The sequence below is a fragment of the Marmota flaviventris genome, chromosome 9, assembly GCF_047511675.1.
Source record: "Marmota flaviventris isolate mMarFla1 chromosome 9, mMarFla1.hap1, whole genome shotgun sequence".
NCBI classification, from domain to species: Eukaryota; Metazoa; Chordata; class Mammalia; order Rodentia; family Sciuridae; genus Marmota; species Marmota flaviventris.
In genome coordinates, this window is record NC_092506.1 from 93,725,691 (window position 1) to 93,750,873 (window position 25,183).

The 25,183-nt window shown below is 37.7% G+C and overlaps 1 protein-coding gene across 2 annotated transcripts; it reads right to left on the reverse strand.

Moving 5' to 3' along the window:
- Positions 1-1,242: 1,242 nt before the first annotated feature.
- Positions 1,243-24,274, reverse strand: Poglut3 (protein O-glucosyltransferase 3). Of its 2 annotated transcripts, none has more exons than XM_027930606.2 (8): positions 24,038-24,274; positions 16,681-16,878; positions 13,093-13,379; positions 10,517-10,733; positions 8,173-8,369; positions 6,053-6,247; positions 4,036-4,140; positions 1,243-3,243 (listed from the first exon to the last, which is right to left on the reverse strand). In XM_027930606.2, exons 1-8 carry the CDS (start codon positions 24,237-24,239, stop codon positions 3,118-3,120), a joined length of 1,527 nt encoding a protein of 508 aa, XP_027786407.2. In that variant the 5' UTR covers positions 24,240-24,274; the 3' UTR covers positions 1,243-3,117. The 2 variants fall into 2 exon arrangements, with proteins under 2 accessions (XP_027786407.2, XP_071472782.1); XM_071616681.1 differs by lacking the exon at positions 24,038-24,274 and adding an exon at positions 23,746-23,888.
- Positions 24,275-25,183: the final 909 nt, after the last annotated feature.

Consider the following 25,183-nt stretch of genomic DNA (forward strand, 5'->3'; position numbering starts at 1 on the left):
GGAGCCATCCTATATGCCCTTCAGTAGATGAATGGATAAAAAAAAAACATGTAGTATATAAAGACAAAGGAATATTATCCAGCAATGAAAGAGAATAAAATCATGGCATTTGCAGGTAAATGGACATTGATGGAGAAGATAATGTTAAGTGAAGTTAGCTAATCCCCAAAAAACAAATGCCAAATATTTTCTCTGACATAAGAAGGCTGATTCATAGTGGAGAACATGGGAGGAATAGACAAACTCTAGATAGGGCAGAGGGGTGGGAGGGAAAGGGAGAGGGCATGGGGTTAGAAATTATGGTGTAATATGATGGACATTATTATCCAAAGTACATGTATGAAGACTCGAATTGGTGTCAACATACCTTGTATACAACCAGAGATATGAAAAATTGTGCTGTATATGTGTAATAAGAATCGTAATGCATTCCGCTGTCATTTATTTTTTTTAAATCAATAAAAATAAAAAGAAAAAAAATTAGTGGTTCCCTCTTCCACAAAACTCTACAGAGAGGACTTGGCTTGCAGGAGATTTAGCTTTGGTCTCAGTGTCTGGAGTGTTAGAATGCAGTGGGGACGCAGTGGCTGGGAGAGGGGAATCTGTGGCTCTGTGCATAAAAGAGGGCCTTTTACTCTTCTGTCTAGCTGATATTCTCTCCAGTTTTTTTGTTTTTGTTTTTTTGGGGGGTCTTTTTTGGTACTAGGGATTGAACTTGGGGGGGGTCTATACCACTGACCTGCATCCCCAGTCCCTTGAATTTTTTTTTTTTTGTTGTTGTTGTTGTTATTTTGAGACAGGGTCTTGCTAAGTTGTTTAGGGCCTTGCTAGGTTGCTGTGGCTGGCCTTGAACTTATGGTCTTCCTGCCTCAGCCTCAGAATCACTGGGATTATAGATGTGTGTCACTAAGCCTGACATTCCTCAACCCTGTGAAGTTAAACATACCTCATCACAAGGATGATTCCCTTCCTTCCAAACAAGAACTTTTATAGTTCTTCTAACCTTGGATTTATTATTCAAGGGGACCATTAACTCTCTGCCTATCTTCTTGTAGTTTTACTAGCAACTGAAACTAATGTCAAACTCAAATATTTTTTTCTCTAACATTATATTTCTGCCCATTAGGGATGGAGTGGTGGTGAAAGAAGTTTGGGTTCATTCATTCACGAAGACATAATTGAATTAAAATTAGACCGATTCAGTTTGAGGTGGTGATAATCTCTTAAAAAACAAAATGTATCTTTTTCAAAATTTTTTATGGAAATTTATTTAAAAAGTATATATAAATATGTCCCATCACATAAAATTCAGACATAGTAGATTTAAAAAATAGCATAATGGAAAATATAAATATGCATTCTATTTTCATATTTAAACCTTATGTGCATTCATTGTCTTTTCCCAGGTTGGCATTTTTAACAATGTGATTCACACTCATAGTAAAAACAACTTAAAGGTATAAAACAAAAATTCCCCTCCCTCTATCCCCTTCTCAGATAGCAAATCTCCCTCAAAACTTTCAGCCATGTTGTCTTTTTTTTATGGTGCTGGGGATTTAACCCAGGGCCTTGTGCATGCAACACAAGCACTCTACCAACTGAGCATATTCCCAACCCAACCGTGTTCTCTTTTACACAAATGCCTTCATATTATATACGTCTATAACTTGCTTTCACTCAGTACTGTTGTGGAAACGTTTTGTGATGATATAAAGCTGCTTCATTCTTTTTTAATAGTTGTACTTCATTCTTTGATATATCAGGCAATTCACTAACGAAGGCTACATAGGGTGTTTCTGCATTAATGCAGCAATGAACATGTTGATAGCCTATTTAGACAAATTCAGCTATTATATCTGCCAATAGATTCTTTCAGTCCTTTGAAAAATCAGATATTTTAAGTGAAAATTGAAATATTAAAAATGACTAATGGATTATGTGGGCAATGTGTGAACTGAAAGGGAAAGAATCAGGGATATTAGTAGTCTTGTCTTTACTGAATTATATTCAATTCAACAAATCAAAAAGCCTGTAAAACTAACTTTTTTAAAGGCTGTGGTCAAATTGATGAGATGGAGGATTATTTAGATTAAGGCTACTCTCTTCGCATAGAATTTCTTGAGGGGCTCCTCTTTATTTCTCGAGCACATTCTTCCTGTTCCATTCCCTGAAGCTGCCCGATTTGTCTCTACTTGATTTTAACTACCTGGACTGTTTGGCAGTAGGAAAAGTCAATTTTAAAAATTTAAGATGTGTCTAATAATATACCATTAGCCATCAGGACCTGGGGTTTGGATGGCAGAGAGTTATGAAGGAGGGAGGTAACTTTTCTTTCCAAAATCCCAGTTTGGACAACCCCCAAACCCTTGGTACAATATATGTAAGACAAAGATTCATCTTGTTAAGTTGCTTAGGGCCTTGCTTATTTGCTAAGGCTGGCTTTGAACTTCCAATCCTCCTTCCTCATACTACCAAGCTGCTGGGATTACAGGCATGCGCAACAATACCCAGCTACAATTTCTCCTTAGTTTTGTCTCAGGCCTAAAATTTAGCTAAAAAGATATGAGCAGTGCATTAAAAAAATTCACTCTATACTCTGCATGATACCTTTACTGTCAGAGTCATCTTCCTGTTTTTTAATTATTCTCATCATATTCAATCCAAGGTTGGAAGCAGAAACTGCTAAATGCCAAAAGCACCTTGCAAAAGGAGAAATTATGCAGTGAGGAGGAAACAAAAAACAAAACCCTGCGCAAATATTTTCTCTTCACAAATGGAAGAAGAAGACAGAAAGTGAACAAGAGATATAAATAAGCCATGGGCATGGTGTCAGCAGATTCACAGAGGGTGATTTGTATTTTGGCAAGCCTCTCAATCTGCTATGATCTGCAAATGTTCTTTTTGGAGAAAACTGTGATGCTGATAACAGCAGTTTTAACCCAAAACAAATTAACATCCAAAGATATTTGGTAATACTTGCTCAAATACTGCTATATCCATCCACATTACATAAAGCAACCAAGAGAAATGTCTTCTGTACTTTTCTTCACAGCTTAGCATCTAAAGTCTTTCCTGAAGATGTAGCTGGCATACACAGGAGGGTGAATCTGGGCCACCTTAAAGCTCTTCCCTTGAAAGCCTTTTCCTGTGGCACCGACAGATGGATGTGTTATCATCTGGCTGAGGAACAAGTTCCATTCCATCATGGATCTCAGGCTTGCTGGACTGGCGCTCAGCATATTTCTGAAATGTGTTTAAAGGCAACTGAAAGATTAGTCCATACTCGATTCTACTGATACCTCTATCCCTACCCATTATATTTCAGACCAAAACCAAAGATCTGGTTTATTCTGATCCTACAGTTACATTTTAACTTAGTTATTATGGGTGATGGTACAATATTTCATAATCTACCCAAGAACCCTAATTCACAATTTTATGTGTAAGGAGGAATGCTACAAGAGAGATGCCAAGCCAAATGTCCCTTCTTGAAGTAAACAGCAGTTCTCAGCACTAACCTTCTACTTGTTAATGAATAATAAATTTGTTGAATATTCAAATCAGCAAACAAAGATGATAAACATCTCAAGAAAAAGTGGGCAGTACATATCCTTTCTGTTAGGTCTGTAGTCACATCCATTTTTTAAATGACAACTGTCCTATAAAATGTTCCTCTACTATGGCTACTGACTGAAATATTTCTATAAATTGGATATTTCACTTCAGTGGTTCTTTGTCCATGTAGCTGTATACTCCTGGTACTGAGACAGACCCAACAAAATGGTGATATAAGTGGGTAAGCCTAATTAAATTTTTAGGGGAAGAAATTCTTACTATTAAAATTAAGCTAGACCAGCAGAGAGGACAGAACCCACTTAAGGAAGGTATCTACTGCTACTCTTCCTGCAGAAAAATAAATTTATGTTAAAAATAAAAACATAATTTCTTATATCTTTTCTTTCTGTCTAGATTTGTGTAGGAAGAAACACATGAGGTCTGAGGAGGGCTGACCCAGCAGGATGACTCTGAACTGACCTGTAGAACGCTGTAATAGTAGCAGTAAAGCCTGTGTGGCTGTAGCAGGTCCCGAGCGGTCAGCTGCCCTTCTTTTGCAATCTTCTTGGCTTCTTCATCATTTTTCTGAAGGTTTTTAAAAAGAATGAAAATTATTCCTACAGCCTACAAAGAAAGCTAGGGACAAGTGTGAGCTGGGAAAGATGTGGGGTTGAATGTGAACAGAATGGGAGAAATGGATGAGGCCATGGAAACAGAGAGCTTTCCTGACCATCTCTGTTATAGGCAAATGATCAGACAGACACATATGGCCCTGATTCCACAGTCGCCACAGTGCAACACCCACATGTGGCTTCTATCAGGACTACCTTGGCGCTTTCCTAGCTACCCAGGAAGAAAGCTTGGCTTTGGTCAGTCAATTGTCCTCCTAGACTCAGCTTCGCTGCTTAAGAGTAATGCAAATGTATTCTCGTGTTATAAGATCTTTTAAAAGCTCCATTTTCATATGTAGCCACAGCCATCAAAAAGCTATAGTGGTATAATAAAAAAAATTCAGTTATTATTACCCACAGGCTATTCCTCTAGTACCAGGAATAGTCAGTGTTCCTAATTACACTTTTGAAAATAGTTAATCTTCTACCATACTGCCAACAGGAAAAGCCATTTGCTGGCAACTGTGGCTTTCATAAAGGGTCACAAAAATGATTCTACCCAGTTGTTTCCTTAAGCAAATATTGCTTCTCAGAAACTCAGAATAGACTCATAAAGCAAGGGTGAATTTTTATAATGAAACACAGCAGCTTTTCAATATTGTTCCTTTTAAAAAGGGAATTCCTATTTTGTAGGAAATTTGTGATTCTTGGAATGTTATATATAGCATGCATTGGTTAAGAACTTGTGCCTTTTCAGTTTTATTTTTCATTTCTATGTCATAAAATATTTTATTGAATATGTTTTGTAGTGTAGGCATTCTAATTGTGAATTCTTTTAACTTTTGTTTATTGTGGAAGGTTTTTATTTTATCATCAAACCTGAAGCTTAATTTTGCTGGGTATAGTATTCTCAGCATCCATTTTCTTCCAGAGCTTGGTATATATTATTCATCAATGTTTATAGCAATTCAATTCAGAATAGCTAAGCTATCGAAGTAACCTAGGTGCCCTTCAACAGATGAATGGATAAAGACAATGTTGTACATATACACAATGGAATATTACTCAGCCATAAAAAAGAATGACTTTATGACATTTACCAGCAAATGGATAGAGCTGGAGACTATCATATAAGTGAAATAAGCCAATCCCCCTCAAAAAAGGTCGAATGTTTTTACATGTGAATGATAACACACAATAGGTGGGTAGGTGGAATAGATGTTCAGGGATTAGACAAAGGGGAATGGAGGGAGGGGAGTAGGGGACAGGAATAGGAAAGACAGTAGAATTAATTTGAAATAACTTTCCTATGTACATATATGAATACACCACAGTGAATCTCCCATGTACATGTATGAATAGACATCATGTATAACCACAAGACTGGGATCCTAATTAGAATAAGATATATTTCATGTTTGTATATATATGTCAAAATATACTCTACTGTCATGTATAACTAAAAAGAACAAATAAAAAATAAATAAATCCATTAAGGGGGAAAAAAAAACTTGTGCCTTTTTGTCTGCATGAAAGAAAGAAGAGTGTCACAATTGCCTTAAATGTTTTCTTGTAGGTAAAGCCCTTTAACTCTGTTCTTTCAGTCTATAATTTGCATTTTGTTTGTTCGTTGGGGGTGTGTGTGTAAGCACAACTAGTGATTCCTTCAAAAAAAATCTGTACTTTAAATCTCAGATACATTGATAGAGAGTACATAAATGATTCTGATGTTGACTTTAGATATTTCAAGAGAACAAAAATTCCAAAGAAATCATATTTCTTTCAATGTCATTATATCAAATTAAACTGCATTGTGATGGAACTCAGGCAACCTATACTGCTGAATGTGTTATTGCCTAAAGAAATAAAAATTGTAGGGAACGTACCTTGGCCCATTTAATTTTCTCTAGTAAATCACTAAGATTTCTTTTGATTGGAACATAATGTTTCCATGGCCTAAGCGCCACATAGAAATGTTCATAATATGGTGAGTCCTGCTTCAGAACCAGGCTGTCTCCCAGCATGAGATATGGATATCTATACGCAGCCACGGTCCCATCAACATTCACTTGATACTTGTACTGAAAGATAAAAATAAAAAACGTAAGCAAAAACTTTTCACAATGATTTGCTTCATTTTTGCCTCTCAATACTGTAATACTAAATACAGATAGATTTATTTTCCATTTTTCAACACTTTTGTTTAAAAATTTTATTTTGTAACTTACATATTCTCTTGATGTTCAAATTATAAGCAGCCTTTAACAGATTTTTTTTTGGGGGGGGAGGAGTACCAGGGATTGAACTCAGGGGCACTCACCAATGAGCCACACCTCCAGCCCTATTTTTTGTATTTTATTTGGAGACAGGGTCTCACTGAGTTGCTTATTACCTCACTGAGGCTGGCTTTGAACTTGTGATCCTCTGCCTCAGCCTCCCAAGCTGCTGGGATTAGAGGCATGTACCACTGCACCTGGCTAACAGATCAATTTTAAGAAATACAAAACTTTTAAGGATAAGGTGATAAACAATTTTAGGAAATGGGAATAAATACTTATTTTGATGTCTATACAATGGGGGAATTCAGATTTCTATAACTAGGTATTAAAACTATTTTCAAAAAGTTTGTATTTGTTAAAGTTGAATACTAATAAGAATTTATACTCTAATGTTTACATGATTTCACTTGTTTCTATATTCAATCCCTAAAGGAAGAAGGTGTTACCTCTATTTTACAGTTTTTGTGTCAAGGATACAGAAACATGGAGAAGTAGGTGCTCTGTTTGCTTATGTTGGATTAGTAAGTTTTGATTTCCACTTCAAAAGCACTTTTTCAGGGCTGGAGTTGTGGCTCAGTGGTGGAGAGCTTGCCTAGCACATGCAAGGCGCTGGTTTTGATCCTCAGCACCACATAAAAATACATAAATAAAATAAAGGTTTTGTTTCTAACTACAACTAAAACATAAATACTTTTTTAAAAATTACTTTTCATAGGCATTAAATCTTATTCAGTTATTATACTATGAAATAGGTGCTTTTTTTTTTTTTTAATAAGTGAGAAAACTGGTCTTCTGGGAGATATATAAACTTCTATTTCTGAGTCCAAATCCCCCATCCTTTTCATGATAGCACCCTGCAGTAAACATAATACACTCCCTGATCTGTTAATTATTTACTTATTTTTTTGTGGTGCTGAGGCTCAAACCTAAGGTCTTGAGCATGCGAAGCAAGCACCAATGAGCCACACCCCCAACCCCTTAATGGTTTCTTTAAAAACTAGTTCCAAAGAGTTTCCTAGTCAGTCAGATTTTGTCACATAGTTCACAACTGTCTCCTCTGGGCCTCATGATAATGCTCTGAAGGAGCAAGGGAGGCATCACAGGTGTTTGGAGACCAGAGGCAGCAAGAGATGAAGGTCTCACAGTCAGTAGCAAAGGCAGGAGGAGAGGTAGGACTGGACCTTTAAGTCCAGTTCCTATTTAATATACATTAAATGTATGCACTTTTTATTTATAAAAGATATCAGAAGGCTGGGGTTGTAGCTCAGTGGTAGAGCACTTGCCTCACATGCATGAGGCACTGGGATCCATCCTCAGCACCACATAAAAATAAAGATATTGGGTCCATCTACAACTAAAAAAAACAAAAAAAGAAATTGTACATTACTTTGTATAAAAGACATATCCTCATTTTATTAAGACAAATATAAAAAAGAGTGAGAAATATACCAAAAAATATACCAAAACTTATGTTAACCCTACAATTTGAGCATTAAACATAGCTCTGAGCTATTCCATAGACAAGTTAACAGCAACAATAATGACAAAAAGAACTATAATGAACTTTTTAATTCCCCAGGTCTGATAAGAATGAAAGTGTACATCAGTTCACAGAAGAAATTTGCCTAAGCCCACCTATTTGATAGACTTTTAACCCAAGTTTATCATTTCATATCCATACAGGAAGATTCCGTACTTGGGGATCAGAGGTACTAGGTGATACATACCTTAAAGAAATCAAAGAAACCCATCAACTTGGCTTTTCCAAGCTCCTTTTCCTTCTCCTGGAAAAAGAAATATCCTGTAATTCCTGCATCTAGCAGTTGTGGATTTTCTTTGGATAGCTGTACCAACTGTAGCCTCTCCTCACGACTATCTCTACCTCTGAAGAAAGCTTTCTCTGTTTTATTGATCCAGGAAGGCCCTAGAAGTTTGAGGCCATAAAAATAAATTACAGTTAAGAATTTGACATTTTTATATGGCAAGCATAATCCTCTTTAATCCACCATTGTCATTTAAGATGTTAATGCTCTTTTATCAGACTCATAAAGTAGACGCTATTTCCAAAACATATGGGATCAAGTCTCAATTTTCCAGAGATAATTTTCAAGCTTAGACTTTCAAAAACACTCTTTTTATTTGCTGAATTAAAGAATACTTCAATTCTACCCACCTTTTAATGAGAATTGATACAAGTACTGGTGTTTTCTGTTGTACAAGACTAGGAAATATCCAAAATCATACTGGATCAAGTTTAAAGAGACAAAGAGATTCAATGACTTGGCTTACTTACCAAGCAATAGCTTCTTCCAAATTTTATGTTTCACAATCAAACATGAGCTAGGCTTTTGTTCACAGGACAATCATAAAAAACTGATAACTAAGACAAATCCTTAATCCCCAGGCTATTCAGAATTTGGGGGAAGATTTTTTTCTAATAAACCATTAAATGCAAATACATAGCTATATGTATGTACATCTATCTATCTATCTATCTATCTATCTAGATAGATATAGATATATAAAAGATATATATATATATATATATCTTTTTTTCAGGGGGGGAATATTCTGGGAGAATTAATTTAAATTATTATTATTATTATTATTATTTGGTACCAGGGATTGAACTCAGGGGTTCAATTGACGACTGAGTCACATCCCACCCTATTTTGTAATTTATTTAGAGACAGAGTCTCACTGAGTTGCTTAGTGCCTCAAAGATGCTGAGGTTGGCTTTGAAATCATGATTCTCCTGTCTCAGCCTCCCAAGCTGCTGGGATTACAGGTGTGTGCCACCACATCTGGCTAAATTATTATTATTCTAAAGAGAGAAAGCCATTGGTTAACACCTGTCATTGTCTTGAGGGATAAGTCATAAAACACAGAAATAGGCAGGGGTCAATCTTTTTACTATTTTAGCATACCTTTCAGGAATTCATTGTTATCAAATTAAAAGTAGGCCAGGGGCTGGAGCTGTAGCTCAGTGGTAGAGTACTTGCCTAGCATGTGTGAGGCACTAAGTTGAATCCTTAGCACCACATAAAAATAAATAAATAAAATAAACGTATTGTGTTCATCTACAACTAAAAAAAAATTTTTTAAAGTATGCCAGTTTTCACATACTGTTATCTTTACATAGTTTACAACTCTCTGATCTTGTGTACATAATAAGTTCATCGAACTATAATAATCAGAAATACAGGTTATAAAGACAGAGCAAGGGGGCTAGGGATGTGGCTCAAGTGGTAGTGCGCTCGCCTGGCATGCGTGCGGCTCGGGTTCGATCTTCAGCACCACATACAAACAAAGATGTTGTGTCTGCCGAAAACTAAAAAATAAATATTAAAAAATTCTCTCTCATCTCTCTCTCTTTTAAAAAAAAATCAGTCCTAATATGGGCTGAGAAAAAAAAACTATTAAAAAAATAAAGACAGAGCAAGGTTTTTTTCTCATTTTGGTGAATTTGGTTTTAAAAAAAAGTTATGTTGCATAATAAATCCAAGCTCACTAAATAGGAGAAAAGGAATTCAGATGTTAAAGGATGAAGAGGCAGAAAAAGGAGAGAAAAGAATTCCTTACCAAGTGCTGGAGAATGTAATATCTCAGCTATACTATTATTACAGTTCTCTTATATTTGTGTAACATATATTTCAAAATTATCTCTCATTTCATCCAGAAATATAAAGGCCTTGGACTCAGAATTAAGTGATGACTTTCCCAAATGTATATATACAAAAGATTAAACTCAAAGGAGACTTAGTGAAGGTAGATTTGGGCATTACTAGCCCAAACCATATTTCTTTAATTTTAGGATTAGAAGAATCCTAAACAAACCACTTCAGTGCTTAGAATGCCTTTTTGTGGTTGGTGGTGTTTTTCTGTGGCATTGGGGATAGAAACCAGAGTCTCACACCTGCTAGGCAAGTATTCTACATCCTAGCCCCAAAGGTGCTGTTCTTCTTTTTTCTTGGTAAGAAAATAAGAATGGTTATTTAAAGATATAATTTACTTTCTCTGACTAAATATTACCTTAACTATTTTCACTCTTTAGAATCAGCCTTAGTTTACCTGTATTTCCCTGAATAGAGAGGAGATCATTGGTAACACCCCTCATTGCTTCAAGCGTGGAGTGGGTGATGTCATAGGTTGGAAGGATAACATCTCTTGAATCCAGAGAGCCACACCAGGAAATGATAGGTATAGGGCCAGGGATGTCACTGGCTTTTCGATGCTCCAGGGGCCAATCTCCAAGATTAATGTAAAATTCTAAATCTGGGAGAAGGACCTAAGTAAACAAAAGTACAAACATTAATGCTTGCGAGACTCCAGTCTTTGATACTAAATACTATATAGTTCCTTGGCTTTCTTAAAAATTTCTGATAGAGCTTGACCATTCAAAAATAGTAGGAGAAGAGAGAAGAATGCTTCTTGGTTGTAAGTTGTATCATTAAATCTTGGGTGAGGACAGTACATGGCAAATTCTCTTAGCCAGAAGTCAGCTACCACTATCCAGAGGTGGATTTTACATTTTAGTATTATTTTATATTTTAGTATATTTTATATTTTAGTATAGAAAAGTATGAAATCCTTGAGATCTTTCTCTGCCAGCTACCCCAGCAAGAATCCATGATGTTAGACCTGAACCCTTGTTTTCCTCCACTATCACCCTCTTTACCACACCTACTATGTCTCTGGAGTCGGCTGCCCCATTTCCGTCTCCGTAGTCAATGCCTTAGTTGAGGCCCTTGTCACCTCCTGCCTAGAATGCTGCAATATCTTCCTTGTTAGGTGTTCTCACTCTAATCTAGTCTCCACTTGGCCAGAATCAAGGTCAATGAAATCTTTAAAACACAAATTAATGTAACTACGAAGATTAAAGAATCTTAAGCTTACAGGATGAGGTCTAAAATGCCTGACTTGCATTCAACATATCACCTACCTTGTTCCAGCTTAGCTTTAAGCCTTGTCTTCCACCCCCATGTACTGGTAAACTCTGGGCTACTTTCTGAAAATGCCATCCACTTTAATATGTAATTCATTTCACTTGGAATATTCTCCCACTTTTTCAACTTGGTAGTCTCCTTTCTTGTCCCTCAAACCCAGATCTAACATTTCCTCTTCTATGACTCACCCTCCTTGGGCACTGGAACCCTCAGTATCTGTCATGTTGTGGTATATTTATCTGTTTGTATTCATACCACACTCCTACTTCCAAAGAATACAAACAAGTTCCACAAGAGTGTGCCACTTGAAGACTAGCACTGAGTCTTGCTTTTTTTTTTTTTCAGATTTCGTCCCAGCCAGTAGGCAACAATCAGGAATAAAAGGAAAGATACGGAATGCAAATGTACATGCTCTTGCTTCTCTGTTATTAATTAAAAATTCATCAATAATATTCACATCAGAAATTCTTATTATGGAGCTAGGTTTCTCAATCTTGCACTATTGATATTTTGTACTGTATAATTCTTTTCTGTGGGGGGCTGTCCTGTTCATTGTAGGATATTTACCTATTAGATACGACTAGCAAACCCCACTCTATCCTCTGGATGCTAGTAGCAACCCCAAGGTAAAATCACCAAATATGTCTCCACTTATTGCCCAATGTCCCATGGGGAGCAGAATCATTCCCAGTTGAAAATTATTGCTGCAGAGACAGCAACACCAGTATAAAATACAGGAAATCAGGCAGGTTGGACAGGCAGAGAGAACCACCTTAGGGTCAGACGCTCATAATGTGCTCATATGCTCACAGGTGGGCTGAGAGAAGGGGGAAAGTCACTGCTGTTTAAAATAAGAACTGATTGCCTTCACACATTCAGCATGCTTGGAAAACTGTACAACATACCGAGATGGTTGGCATTTGGTTTACAAAACTACCTAGGTGATTTCTCTGGGCCAGAAAGATAAAAATTTCCCACCTCCATCCTTCAAAAAACTCTGCATGATCAGGCACAAGAACAAAAGTGGTCTGAACTGTTCTGTTTAAAAGGAAGTTAGGGTCCTGAAAATGTGGAAAGAGAGGTCAAATAAGTAAGTAGGATAAGAGATGGTTGTTGGTGGATGTGGACAGGGGGCCCAACCACATTTAGAAAGAGACCAAAATCAAGGATGGTCAGTGAAAAGTTCCCAGAGGCAAGGATGACTGAGTTTGATTGGTGTCAGGTTTTTATCTGTTTTTTAGTATGCATGGGTGTAAAACAGCCTCTGTTCCCCCAAGCCTTCAACAAAACGAGTCATGTGCATGTTCTTTTAAAGGTACTTAGGGTAAAAAAAGGAAAATATGTTCTAAGTTCAAATTCATCTGGAGGGGACAAAAATAGCTGCAGATGGTGAAATCTGAGTGGGAAAAGAATTTGGCAGAAGAGAGAACTTAGTCACCCAGAGGTTGTAAACATCTGGGAGTTCACAGAAACCTTGGAGTGCCTTTTTTGGCCTACCTACTTAGGATGGGGGCTCAAGCTACCTAATTTAAATCTTATAGGAAAGCGAGATCTTCTCAGGTGACTTATGAACACTTGGATGACACATTTCTGAGCTTGCTATTATAATTCTAAGCATTTAAATGTTGCAAAAAAAATCATTAAACTACACTACTTTTTAAAGTAAATTCATTTGATAAAAGAAAAAGAGCAATGATATACCTTTCTTGCCAGTGACAGCAAAATTTCATCAGAGAACATTTTGAAGTCTGTGTATTTCCCTAAAGATCTCCGGTAAATACGATTATTGAGAATCGTGTAATGTACCACAGCGCCCCTCTCATCCCCAAATCTTTTGGGAACTTCCTTTAGCATCTGCTGGAGATTGATGCTGGGGAAGGAAGCAAAATCTTCTTCAATCTGTGGTTCCTGGGTTGGACAAGAAAGAGTTCTCTGCCAAGCCTGAGGATCCTGTTCTGGACACTCACAGTATTCATGGTACACTGGTCCTAGGGAGAGCAAAACACATACAACACCATGTTCCATTAGCAAGTGCCATGATGCAGGGAGTTGTTGATGACTTCTTGGTGAATTCTAAGATGATCCAGATACAGAAAAACTGCTCTAGACACATCAGTGGTGCAAGTTGTTGTGTCAGTCTCACACCCCTACTTTCTGTCTCCTTTTTGAATCACCTGAACATAGCAAAGCATAGCATATGCTTTCTCCCAGTCTAACCTACTCTCAGTCAACTAGATGATAAATTCATTTGTAGTGAGGGGGAAGGGGCTGATAAACATAAACCAACTCACCTTTTAACAAGGAAGAAAGCATATTAATTTTCAGGCATTAAAATGTAGTAGGGATAGTGATTTTTTTTTTTAAGACAAAGCTGAGGATCTAGTTCTCTGAGTCCCTAAATCGTCTCCATTCGCTCATCTCAAAGAGGAAATGTGTAACCCAGAGGGGTCTAGCAAGTGTATTTTTAAGTGGTCAGCTATAAGCATAGAACTTCTCTGAAGACTTGTTTTTAAAATAATTTATATAAATATATTAAGATATATCTATATTTATTTTAATATAAAAATTATTAAATTTTCTTTAGGATTTTTACTTCGGACCAAGATAAATAACAGGAATTTACTCTTCCACCTGAAATCACTGAAAAAGACTCCGATAAAATATCTAAAACAAGTCTCTAAGAAACTAGACATCAGGCAATGAAAGACAGTGAGTCTGAGAGGTGGGAAACACATAAAGTGAGTCTCACAGTCCCTATGTTTACTACTTAAGAAAGTTTCCAGGTGGCAGCATAGGGATAGGGAGGTGGAGAAAGCCCAGCAGTGTCACTGCATTGAGAAGACAAGGCTGAGAGTCCAGGAAACCAGCCAGGATTGGAAGGACTGAGTTATCTGAAAGGAGAAAACTGCACAGAGAACTCCAGAAAGTGAAGTAGTTCCCCTCTTGAGTATTTAGCAGAGCATGTGTGAGGCAGAGGAAGAACCATCCAAAGTGACTAGAACACAGGCTTGGCAATAGGGCCTGTTCATATCAGCCAGGCTGGAAAGCATCCTAATTCCTGGGGTTTGGGAAGAATATGTAAAAGATATGCCTCAGTAGTGAGGAATAATTAGTCCTGGATTAAATTGGCTCTAATTTGATCTAACAAATTGTAAAAATATAACTTGAAAGGATTAAACTAATTTCTAAGTAACTCAGCTGCATCCAAAAAAAAAAAAAAACTCAAGAAAAATCAAGAGATGAAAAATGTACTTTATGGGATTAATGACAAAAAGGCATTATAGGAAAAAAACATTAGTGGATTTAAAGACAGAGGAATGGAAACTAAATAAAATGAAATGTTGAGAAAAAGCGAATTTTTAAAATGCTGAAATTACGGGTAATTAGAATCCCTTGAAGGAATGGAAAAAATGTTTGATGAAATAATGGTCAAAATTTTTCTAAATTTGCTGAAAATTATAAACCAAAGATATAAGAGGCTCTATAAATCGCAAGTGTGTGTACCCCCGATCTCCACCACACGCACAAAGAAAGAAAACTACACCAAAAAATATAACAACCAACTACTCAAAACAACTGATAAAGAGAGGCTAGGGATGTGGCCCAGTGGTAGAGCACTTGGCTGGCTTGCATGAGGCCCTGGGTTTGATCCCCAGCACTGAAAACAAAAACAAATAACAAAAACTGGTAAAGAAAAAAGCCTCAAAAAGCAATCCAGAGAGATAAAGATAATGGTGAGGAGATAGTGGAGAAGCAACTTTAGAGTATTAAAAGGGAAAAAAATCCATTAATTTGCACTTCTATAGCTAAGCAAAAACTTTTTTTTTTTTTAATGAAGGTAATGGCAGTGAGAAGCTGAGAAAATTTTCATTTGTTGTCTACCATATATGCTTTATTCAAAGCCTGCAAAAATATAGACCACTCCTTTGCAACTTTCATTTAATCACCACAGTCTACAGGCATATAATATTCATACATTTTATTGAAAAGATAAAAAAAATTTCTTAGTCTATACTTTTAAATTGTCCATTAAGAGAGGAGGGAAAGGATAAAAACTGGGGAATGATACTGGCCAAATGATATTGTTAGGTTGTGTTCATGTATGAAGAAATAACAATAAAAATTCCACCATTATATATAATAATAATGCACCAATAACAAAAATGTGGCATCTGGGAGAAACACCTGAGTACACTGCCCCATAAGGAATGCTAATTCTCCTAAGGATCCACCACTACCAGTATCTATTTTCTGTAGGCTCATAAGAAGAAATTGATCACTGCTTGAAATAAAAGACTTCTTCCAGGGCATGAAAATATTTATCAACTCTGTTCTGACAGGAGTCTGAGGAGGATTAATGAATGGATTATAGGAGTGAAGGGACTTTAGACCAAAAATGGGGGAACTATGACTTTATTAAAAGTCTTTATAAAAACTTAAAGCATCTTTATATACAATTTATTGACACAAAAAGAGTCGACTAGGACTGGGGCTGAAGCTCAGTGGTAGAGTACTTGCCTAGCATGTATGAGGCACTGGGCTTGATCCTTAACACCACATAAAAATAAATAACTAAAATAAAGGCATCCAATTTAAGCCTGGACTTCAAGGTGGATGAGATGTCCTCACGGAGAAGAGAAGAAGCTCAGGTGATAAGGACCTTTGAGTACAATTACTTTGGACCTGCTCAGTCACCCACTAACTTTTCCCTCAGGAAAGACTCAGAAGATTCTGTTCTCCCCAAGGGTATAAGAAAAAGAAAAAAAGAAAAAGAAATGGAATCTTTGGAAAATTTCAAAACTATTCAACTGAATATTCTTAGAATTTATTTCTTTTACAACCCCCCCCCCAAAAAAAAAAAGAAGGCAAAATAAAGACTTTTTCAGTAATGTAAAAGCTGGAAGGATTTATCACCAGTATTTTCATTCTAAGAAAAATCTTAATGGAAGTTGTTTAAACAGAAGGCAAGTGGTACCAGACAGAAATATGGATTTACAAAAAGGAATAAAGAGTATGATAACTACATGGGTAAACACACAACTTTTTTTTCTTATAGTTTAAATCTAAATTACTTAATTTGCATTCCCTTAAAATTTCAAGTTAAATAGAGCTCTAGGAAGTGTGTGTGAATGTGTGTGTGTACACACATTTATATATGTAAAAATATTGATTTTTAAATATATATAAAATATGGATTTTGTTGAACATGACTTTAAGGTCATTATAACTCATTTGGAAAAGCATGGAACGCATACTAAGGCTTGCTCTGGATTATTAATAACCACTTACCTTTTAAAATATAGGGAGACTGAGCCACATGTTCATTACCATACAGGATCTCTATCTTCAACCCTTCATTGACAGTTTCATACATCCTATATCTCACTAAAAATGTTCCATCATTCCTGTCCAAAGGTTTAGGGACATGGATTCGAACTAACTCTTTAGGTGAAAGAGATTTGACTACTACTTTGAATAGTGTTTGACCTGAAAGAAAAAGAAATACAAATAACTTTACTACTTTATGATTATCAAGCCTTAATTATTGGACAAATGTCTCTAGATGTTACTTTTCCTGTAGCATCAGTGATAAACATACATCATTTGAGTCTGGAATATTCTAAAGGCTAAGAATTGGGGCTGGCTGATGTTATCAAACCAAAGATCTGAATTATCATTTGATTCATTAGTCATTTAATAAAGATTTACTGAATAAATGAAATCATTAATGTAAAAGCAAGAAATAAGCTAATTTTTTTGCCTAAGCCTTAAAGCTTAGGTATTTAAAAAAAAAATCCATGAACTTTAAGAATGACAGACCTCTAGAGTAATTCAGTTTTCTCCGTGTAAAACATACACGTTCTTTGTATATCATTTTAACATCTAAAAATGTTCACTTCTGAGAAAACTTTCCTCTTTTTTAAAACCCAAATTGCAAGACTTCTGAGCCACTTTCTTATGTAGAGAGAGATCACAGGTGGTTGCCAGACCACGTGCTTGCATCCGCACGCATGCACACACACACATACAGAGACACACACACACAGACACACACACACTCAGAGACACACACAGAGAGACACACACACACAGACACACACACACGTTCACCTTTGTAAACGCTAGCATTTACTTCTCTGTTTCCTCAGCTTAAAGTAAAATAGTCGTAATATAATCACCCCTTCCAACTCCAAAATTCTGTGGGATTTCTGTTCTAGGTAAGTACACTTACTAACAAACTCCCTTTTCTATTAGCTGACTTATTTAGACTTTGAAACAACACTGTTGTGACTAATGTTACTGTGGCCTAGGATTAAACATTGGAACCTTTTTCTTCAGGGTACAATGAATATACCATTGAGATCACCTTATCAAAGGAAAAATGTTAAAAAAGTGGTAAAATCCTCTGAAATCCATAGCCCTTGCTAACAGCAAGTTGTAACCAAAGTTGTTTTTTATCCCATGTCTATCACATTATGAGGTTAAGCATACTTAACATATATAATTTTTAAATTACTGAAAAAGTTTTTTCTCTAAATCTATTGAGTATAAGATTCTACTTTATTTTAATCTTCAAGGGTTTTATATTTTTATCAAGAGTCAGGAGAAATGTTTCTCAGTCTCTTCAATTTGGTCATAGTAATGTATTTGTTTTAGTCAGCTTTTTCACCGCTGTGACTAAAAGGTCTGACCACAACAATTTTAGGGGAAGAAAAGTTTATTTGAAGGTTCAAGGTTTCGGAGGTCTCTGTCTTTCAGTCCACAGACAGCTGGCTCCATTCCTGGGGGCTCAAGGTTAGGCTGAACATCATGGCAGAAGGGTGTGGCAGAGGGAAGGGGCTCACATGACAGGCAGGAAGCTAAAGAGACTCCACTTACCAGATACAAAATATATATCCAAAACCACACCCTCAATGCCTACCTGCTCCAGCCACACCCTATCTACCTTCAGTTACCACTCAGTTAATCTCTATGGGGACTAATTCACTGATTGGGTTAAGACACTCACAACTCAATCATTTCTCCTCTGAACCTTCTTGCATTATCTCATACATGAGCTTTTGGGGGACACCTCTCATCCAAACTATAACAGTATCTGACATAATTACTTAAGTGCAGAACCCATAGGTTATAGGACCCTTGAAACAAGTGTGATAAAATTATGAAAGAAGCCTACTAAGATAAATGGACTCTTGTGAATAAACAGAGGACGTTACAAAAAGGTAATCATTTAATATGCAATTATTAGAAATGTTGGCCAATTACCTGAAACATATAAATGAAACACACAGATTATTGCCTTGTGTTCCTTCCCACTTGGCTTCAGGAAGACAACAAAGTCCAGCAGATTGAAAATTAGGGGAGCAGATACTGGGAATTAGAAAGCTATTTCCATTGATCCCTCCTCCCTTTCCAGATGTAAACATACAAACATTGTCTTCTGATCAAATATTCCTACTTGCCACAGTTCATTATTTCAAACACACAAAACAGAAAAAGAGAAGCATATCATTGATTGTGTGATTTCTTTTTTTTTTTTTTTGAAAGAGACTTGTACAAGAAAACTAGCACCAAAACACTTTATTATTTGTAAATAGAGAATATCAACTTGGATCACTATGATCTCTTCCAGTTATATTTAAATAGCACTTAGAAGTGATATTTAAAAATGTACTTATAAAACTGTAAAACACAGCCATTGTAAATACGTGTTCTAAGTGTTCAGTTCTTTTTATAGTAATCCTCCATTCCCGTTTCATTGATGGCATGAAAATTAATATGAGAATCAATGAAAAATAATATTTATCAGGACTAAAATAGAAATAAATAACTCTAACTTCATAAAGAGAAAATGAGAAGAATGAAATTCCAAATTACTTCAAAAGGGAAGACTGTGAATTTTCATTTGTCCTGGCAGCTTTTCTCATTCATAAATTCAAATGTCTTTAAGACAAACAGCTAATTGGATGAGAATACAGAGACTTTGGAAGGAGATTGGCAGTATCAAAGTCTTACATCATTAGAATCAGAAAGTTTGAACAGTTGATTTAGAAAGAAACTAAAAGCATTTTTAAAAATTTACTTAATCCCTATTGTATTTCAGCCTTTGACCTCATATGTATTTTCTATCCCATTTATCCTAGAAGACCTTGTTAAGTAGGTATTTGTGGCCCCTTTTTTATAGAACAAGAAGCTGAAGTTCCAAGAAATTAAGTAGCTTGCCCAAAGTCACATACATAATGAATTCCAGTGCCAGTGTTTGAACACAGCTTTTAAACATTCAAAGTTGGAAGAATAGCTTGGGTATACTTTCAGTACAATGAGTTGTCTTCTCTCCTGATGTTTAGGAAGTTTTAGAAAACTCTCTGTAGCTAGAACAAGTGTTGATCCTACGTGGACAAAAAAAGAGTCCCAAAAGACCAAGGTGTTGTGCCCTGAGACTAAGTGAAAAACCTGCAAAAATGTGACTGCCTGCTAACTATGAACACTCTTGAGGATCTTACTGAAAACTGATGCATGGCATTCATATTAAGGGCAGTTTGGTAAAAGGAAAAGAGCAATGATATATAGCTGTTCAAAGGGCTGAGTATCTGGTCTTGGCTCTGACGCTTACTGGCTGTGGGTTATGGACAAGATATTTTAGCTTCACTGAGCCTCAGTTTATGTGTAAAATGAAGACAATAATATCTCTTCTTCCTACCACATAAGACTACTATGGAGAACAATTAAAATAGGGCAGTTTAAAACACTATATAATTAGTAAGATTATTTTATGAAAATATCATGATTGATGAAGGTAGAGGACTGAAGAGAAAACAAGCATACGCATACTCATCTTGACCTATTCCAACCATCTCTCCTTCTACTTCCTTTCTTTTATTCTATAACACTTACTCATCATCTCTGCAAGGCATTGTGCTCAATTCTGAGAATATAACAGTAGCAACAAATTTTATGTTTATAACTGAAGGAAATGCTCAACTTAAGTCATAGGCTAGTGAAGGTAAAGATAGGCTTTTCCCCCAACCAAAGACTCAGAACTCCCTAAGTTATGCCCATGTACCCCAGGTTAAGATCCCTGCACTATATCACTGAAGTTCACGTTTGTTATAATCACTTGTATATATGCAGCATAATAATGGTATTCAGGTAAATGATACACTATTAAATGGAAGTGATAATAATAAAATCTTTGTATCATTTATAATGGGCTACAACTTGAGAAAATTGTTCCTCTTTTTCAATTAGATCTTAGAGAAAGATTTCAGGAATTTCAAGTCAATGAAAGTGGCAGATAACATGAGAAGCTGGCTAGGTAAGCTTTCAGAAGAACTATAGAACAGCTTTTTAACTAAGAAACTTAAGTGACCTGAAAGGAAACAAAGAGAATTCAAGGAATGAAAGTAAGATTGTCTCAAAAGTCTTTGATGACGTGGGCAAAGTCTGTATTTTTTTCTTATGATTTTTTTTCTGACTATAAGGATAATATAATCTTTTGGGGGAATTTTTTTGGGAAAATGAAGAGTATAAAAAAGAAAAGTCCTTACCCTCTTGTTACAACCACTGATAATACTAATGAGCATAGACACAGGTTCATTTACTTATCACAAAATTGGAATTATATTAAATAACTTTTCTTGTTTATTCCACCCTTACTTAGTCTAATATAAGCATAATTTAGTAATTTTCAAAAATATTTCTTCAAAAATTTTAAACATTTAAAATTGTTGTTAAAAATACAATAAATCTTACCATCCTAATTGGTTTATTTGTTTGTTTATTTTTGCTGTGCTGGGGATCAACCCAGGGCCTTGTGTGTGCTGGCAAGCACCCTACCACTGAGTTACAACCCCAGCCCTATGCAATTTTAAAATGTACAGCTCAGTGTGTTAAGTATATTCACATTATTGTGCTATTGTGCAATAAATCTACATTTTTTTTTAAGTAGTGGGGATTAGACCCAGGGTACTTAACCACTGAGTCACATCCCTAACCCTTTTTATATTTTATTTTGAGAAGACAGGGCCTCACTAAATTGCTTAGGGCCTCACTAAGTTGCTGAGGCTGGCTTTGAATCCCCCCTGAGTGGCTGGGATTTCAGGCTGGATTATAGGTGTGTGCCACCCTGTCCCATCACATAACCTTTTTTTTTTTTTTTTATCTTGCTTTACCCCTTCTTGTGATGATCACTATTCTACTTCTATTTCTGCAAGTCTATGCTGCATATCTCACATAAGTGGAATCTCAAATGTTACTTTTAATGGCTGCCAAACATTTTATTACATGAATGTATCATACTTTAAACAATTATCTTATAGTTTGCTATTTACACTTCTGTAACAAATAATCATAGTACTGCAGGAGTATCCTTTCTCATGATCTTTACCCATATTTGGATTATTTTCCCTGGACAGATACCTGGAAAGTCAGATACCATATAATAGGGCAAGGACTTTCTTTGCAAATGATGTCCTGTTTACTTTTTGGCACTGGGGATTGAACCCAGGGGCTCTTTGCCACTAAGCTACATTCCCAGTCCTTTTTATTTTTTTATTTTGAGACAGGGTCTTGCTAAGTTGCTTAGGGACTTGCTAAGTTGCTGAGGCTTGCCTCAAATTTGCCACTCTCCTGTCCTAGCCTCACAAACTCCTGGGATTACAGGTGTGCACCACCACACACAGCAATGATATTCTTTTTGCCTTTTCTAACTATTGAAACTTGAATGGCTTTTACATTTTACAAATGGAAAAAATTTAAAAGAAAACCATTTTGTAATGTGAAAAATTATATGAAATTCAAATTTCAGTGTCTATAGTTTTATTAGAATGCAGACAGACCCTTTTGTTTACATATTGTCTGTGGCTACAAAACAGAGTTGAGTAAATGTAACAAAAACTGTTACATTTACTGACCTACAAAATCTAAATTATTTACTATCAGATTTTTGAAGAAAAAAGTTAGCTGAACCCTGATATACCCTTATTATTCTGTATCAATGGAGTTTAAATTATTCTATCACAATTCCTATAAAGCATAGAAAACCAGTTGTCTGAAGATTTAGGATCTAACTCATAGATATGTTATCAAAGTGATAATCAAGGATGACTTTAGGAGTGTTCTGAATTAAACATATAGCAACACCCACTGAAGTGGTTAAGGAAGAACAGGTTCTCAGCTCCAAATTCTCCAGTGGCTTTCCTTTATTTCTAAAAATCTCTTGCTTGGCATTCAAAGCCCTTGAAGATTTCAAATTATAACCTGACTTTCTTTTTCTGCTTAGCATCAGAAAATTATTTATTTTCCTGAACTCCACACTCTGTTAGCCTTTGTGCTTTTGTACATCACAGAGCATCTGTTGGCAGGCCTGGCCAGCCACATGCTCATCCTTCAAATCTCTGCTCCTGGAATCTTTCTAGATTTCCCCAGGAAACTGGTAGTGCTTCAGTGTTTTTACTGCACTCTGGATATACCTCCATTGTAATGATTATGTTGTACAGTCATAGGCGATTTGCTTATCTGTTTGCCCAATAGATTGTAAATTTCTTGATGGGCAGGCATTACCTTTCATCCTTATATCCTCAGCAGGATTACCAATACATAGTGGACAGCAAATGAATATTTGTCTAATGAGTGAAATTAAATATATACATATGTCTGTCTATCTGTCTGTCTGTCTATCTATCTATCTATCTTTATATATGAATTGTTTGGCTCTTAAATTCTTTGCTTAATCAACAGTGCCCCCCATCGCCTCCCTGTGCTCCACATCCCACAGTTAAGTTTCCAGCAGGACTGGCAGGGTAAGAGGCACCAATGCATTCCTTGTCTTTGTTGATAAAATAGGGTGCCAGTTGGCTGGAACCCTAATTCAGATATAAATTAGCAAATCCTGACTAGCAACAACTTGAAACCAGCCAGACAAGTTGTAAGAAGTTGCAAAGGTAAGATGTGAAGGAGAACGTGGGAGGCGGATGGAGCAGGAAAAGATTGTCAGGACAAGATCCACCCACCCTCCGTAGGAATAACCGAATTTCTACTGACTTTCACTAATTTCTGTGAAATATGCTCTCAAGAAGTCAAAACTGCGAAGAAAACGAAAACCTAGGCGGCAGAACTGCCTTCTTTCGGCCTATTTGCTCTGATATTCTCCGCTGGGAGCTTTTTCACGGTTTCGAGTCCATCAGGCCTAAACCAAATAATCCGAGACAAAGCAGACTATCCCTCACGTGGTACCTCATCTGGCCTAGGAGGTCTAGGCGTGGTGAGTCCTCCCAGGAAGGCCCTCCCCGCAGGCCGCACCGTTCAGCCCTCTACACCGGGGGCGGAAGGACCGTGCAACAACGTGTGACTCACACCGCATCATTAAGCCCCGGGCGCTATCCACTCTGATCATCGTCCCTGCACATTAAATGTGGGAGGGCTCTTGGAGTCATTCATTCTTCCGAAAGACTTTTAGGGCTTCTTCCTCCCTCTCTGGTGTCGGGGAGGAAGACGGAAGGGAAAGTGACCAGACTTAAGAAAAGGCGACGCACGCTGGGAGGAGGGGCCGAGTGGATTCCTGGGCGGCGCGGTGGCGGCAGGGCAGCGCAGGGGGTCAGGAGCGGGGCGGGCAGGGAGGCAAGGGAGGCCGGCGGCCTGACGCTACCTGGGGGCGAGCGTGTGAGGTTCTGGCCGTCGGAGTTCACCGCCTGCAGGTAGAAATAGCGGACGGGCAGAACGACGGCCGCCTGCAGCCCGGGCCCCCACACCAGGCTCCGCGGCGCGCTGACTGGGGCCTCAGGGGCCCCTGTGGCCAGGAGCAGGGTGAGCTGCAGCGGCAGCAGCGGGACCCGCGCGAGACGGCGCATGGTCGGCGGGGCAGCTGCGGTCCAGCTGCGGTCCAGCTCCGCCGGGGCAGGGAGGGGCCCAGAGCGCCGGCAGCCGGGGCAGAGGCCCACCCTGGGGCGGGCCTCTGCGTGGCCGCCCGCCGTCCCGCCCCCGGCCTTCTCAGTGTTGGAATGCTATCCAGAGCGAGGTCACCGGCCAGTCACAGCGCAAAGGCAATGGGCACCCCCTGGCCTCCAGTCTCCTGAGCCCGACGGAGGACAGAGGTGGAAGGACCACGCAGAGAGACCGAGGGTACGAATGGGCACTCTGCGTTGCCCAGGCCCCTGCATGCCCGGCTCCACCTCTGGTAGCTTGAGTTTGTCACTATTTAGAGAAAACCAGGACGAAGACCCGGTGGTGACTGCTGAAGGATGCTGAGACAAATCGCACAGTCCGCCGCTAAGAAATTTCCTTTCGCCTGAGAATTTCACCGAGTTAACCTGATGCAGAGCCCCTGTCAAGCGTCCCTCGCTCCCTCCTTGCGCACCGCTTCTCAAGGCCCTCTGTTCGCACCAGCACTCGCCATTGTTCTCCTGTCTTCTGTGGTTTCTTTTCTTCCCAGAAGTCTCCCGCATTAGAGTGTGATTCCCTCTACTCCTCCCCTTTCCCCTTTCCCACCACATTCCCCTGTTAAGTGCTCTTTTCTGAGCATTCACTGCGTTGGGTTCAAGCCTGGTGGCTGAGCCTCATCTCAAAGCTGAAATCTCTTCTCCCTGGCAATTAATGGAAAATGGCCTTGTTCACCTCCACCACGTCTCAGAAGCTGGAAACTGGGTCCAGGAAGAGACTGGTAGAGGCACCAAGAGTCTAAATCACTCTCCGCCTTCTTTTTTGGCCATTTAATCTACATTTGTTGTTTTTCTCTGTCTTTATCTGTTTATGGCTTCAATCTATTCAAAGGAAATAAAGATTCTGTGAGAGAACT

Bases quoted from the DNA above. Each gene is read 5' to 3' on its own strand.
- Poglut3 (XM_027930606.2), bottom strand. From the start codon at position 24,239: ATGCGCCGTCTCGCGCGGGTCCCGCTGCTGCCGCTGCAGCTCACCCTG. The intron at 6,248-8,172 runs GTATGTATCACC...TTTATCTTTCAG, and splicing joins GTTTCTTTGATTTCTTTAAG to TACAAGTATCAAGTGAATGT. The intron at 3,244-4,035 runs GTCAGTTCAGAG...AACACATTTCAG, and splicing joins ACTATTACAGCGTTCTACAG to AAATATGCTGAGCGCCAGTC.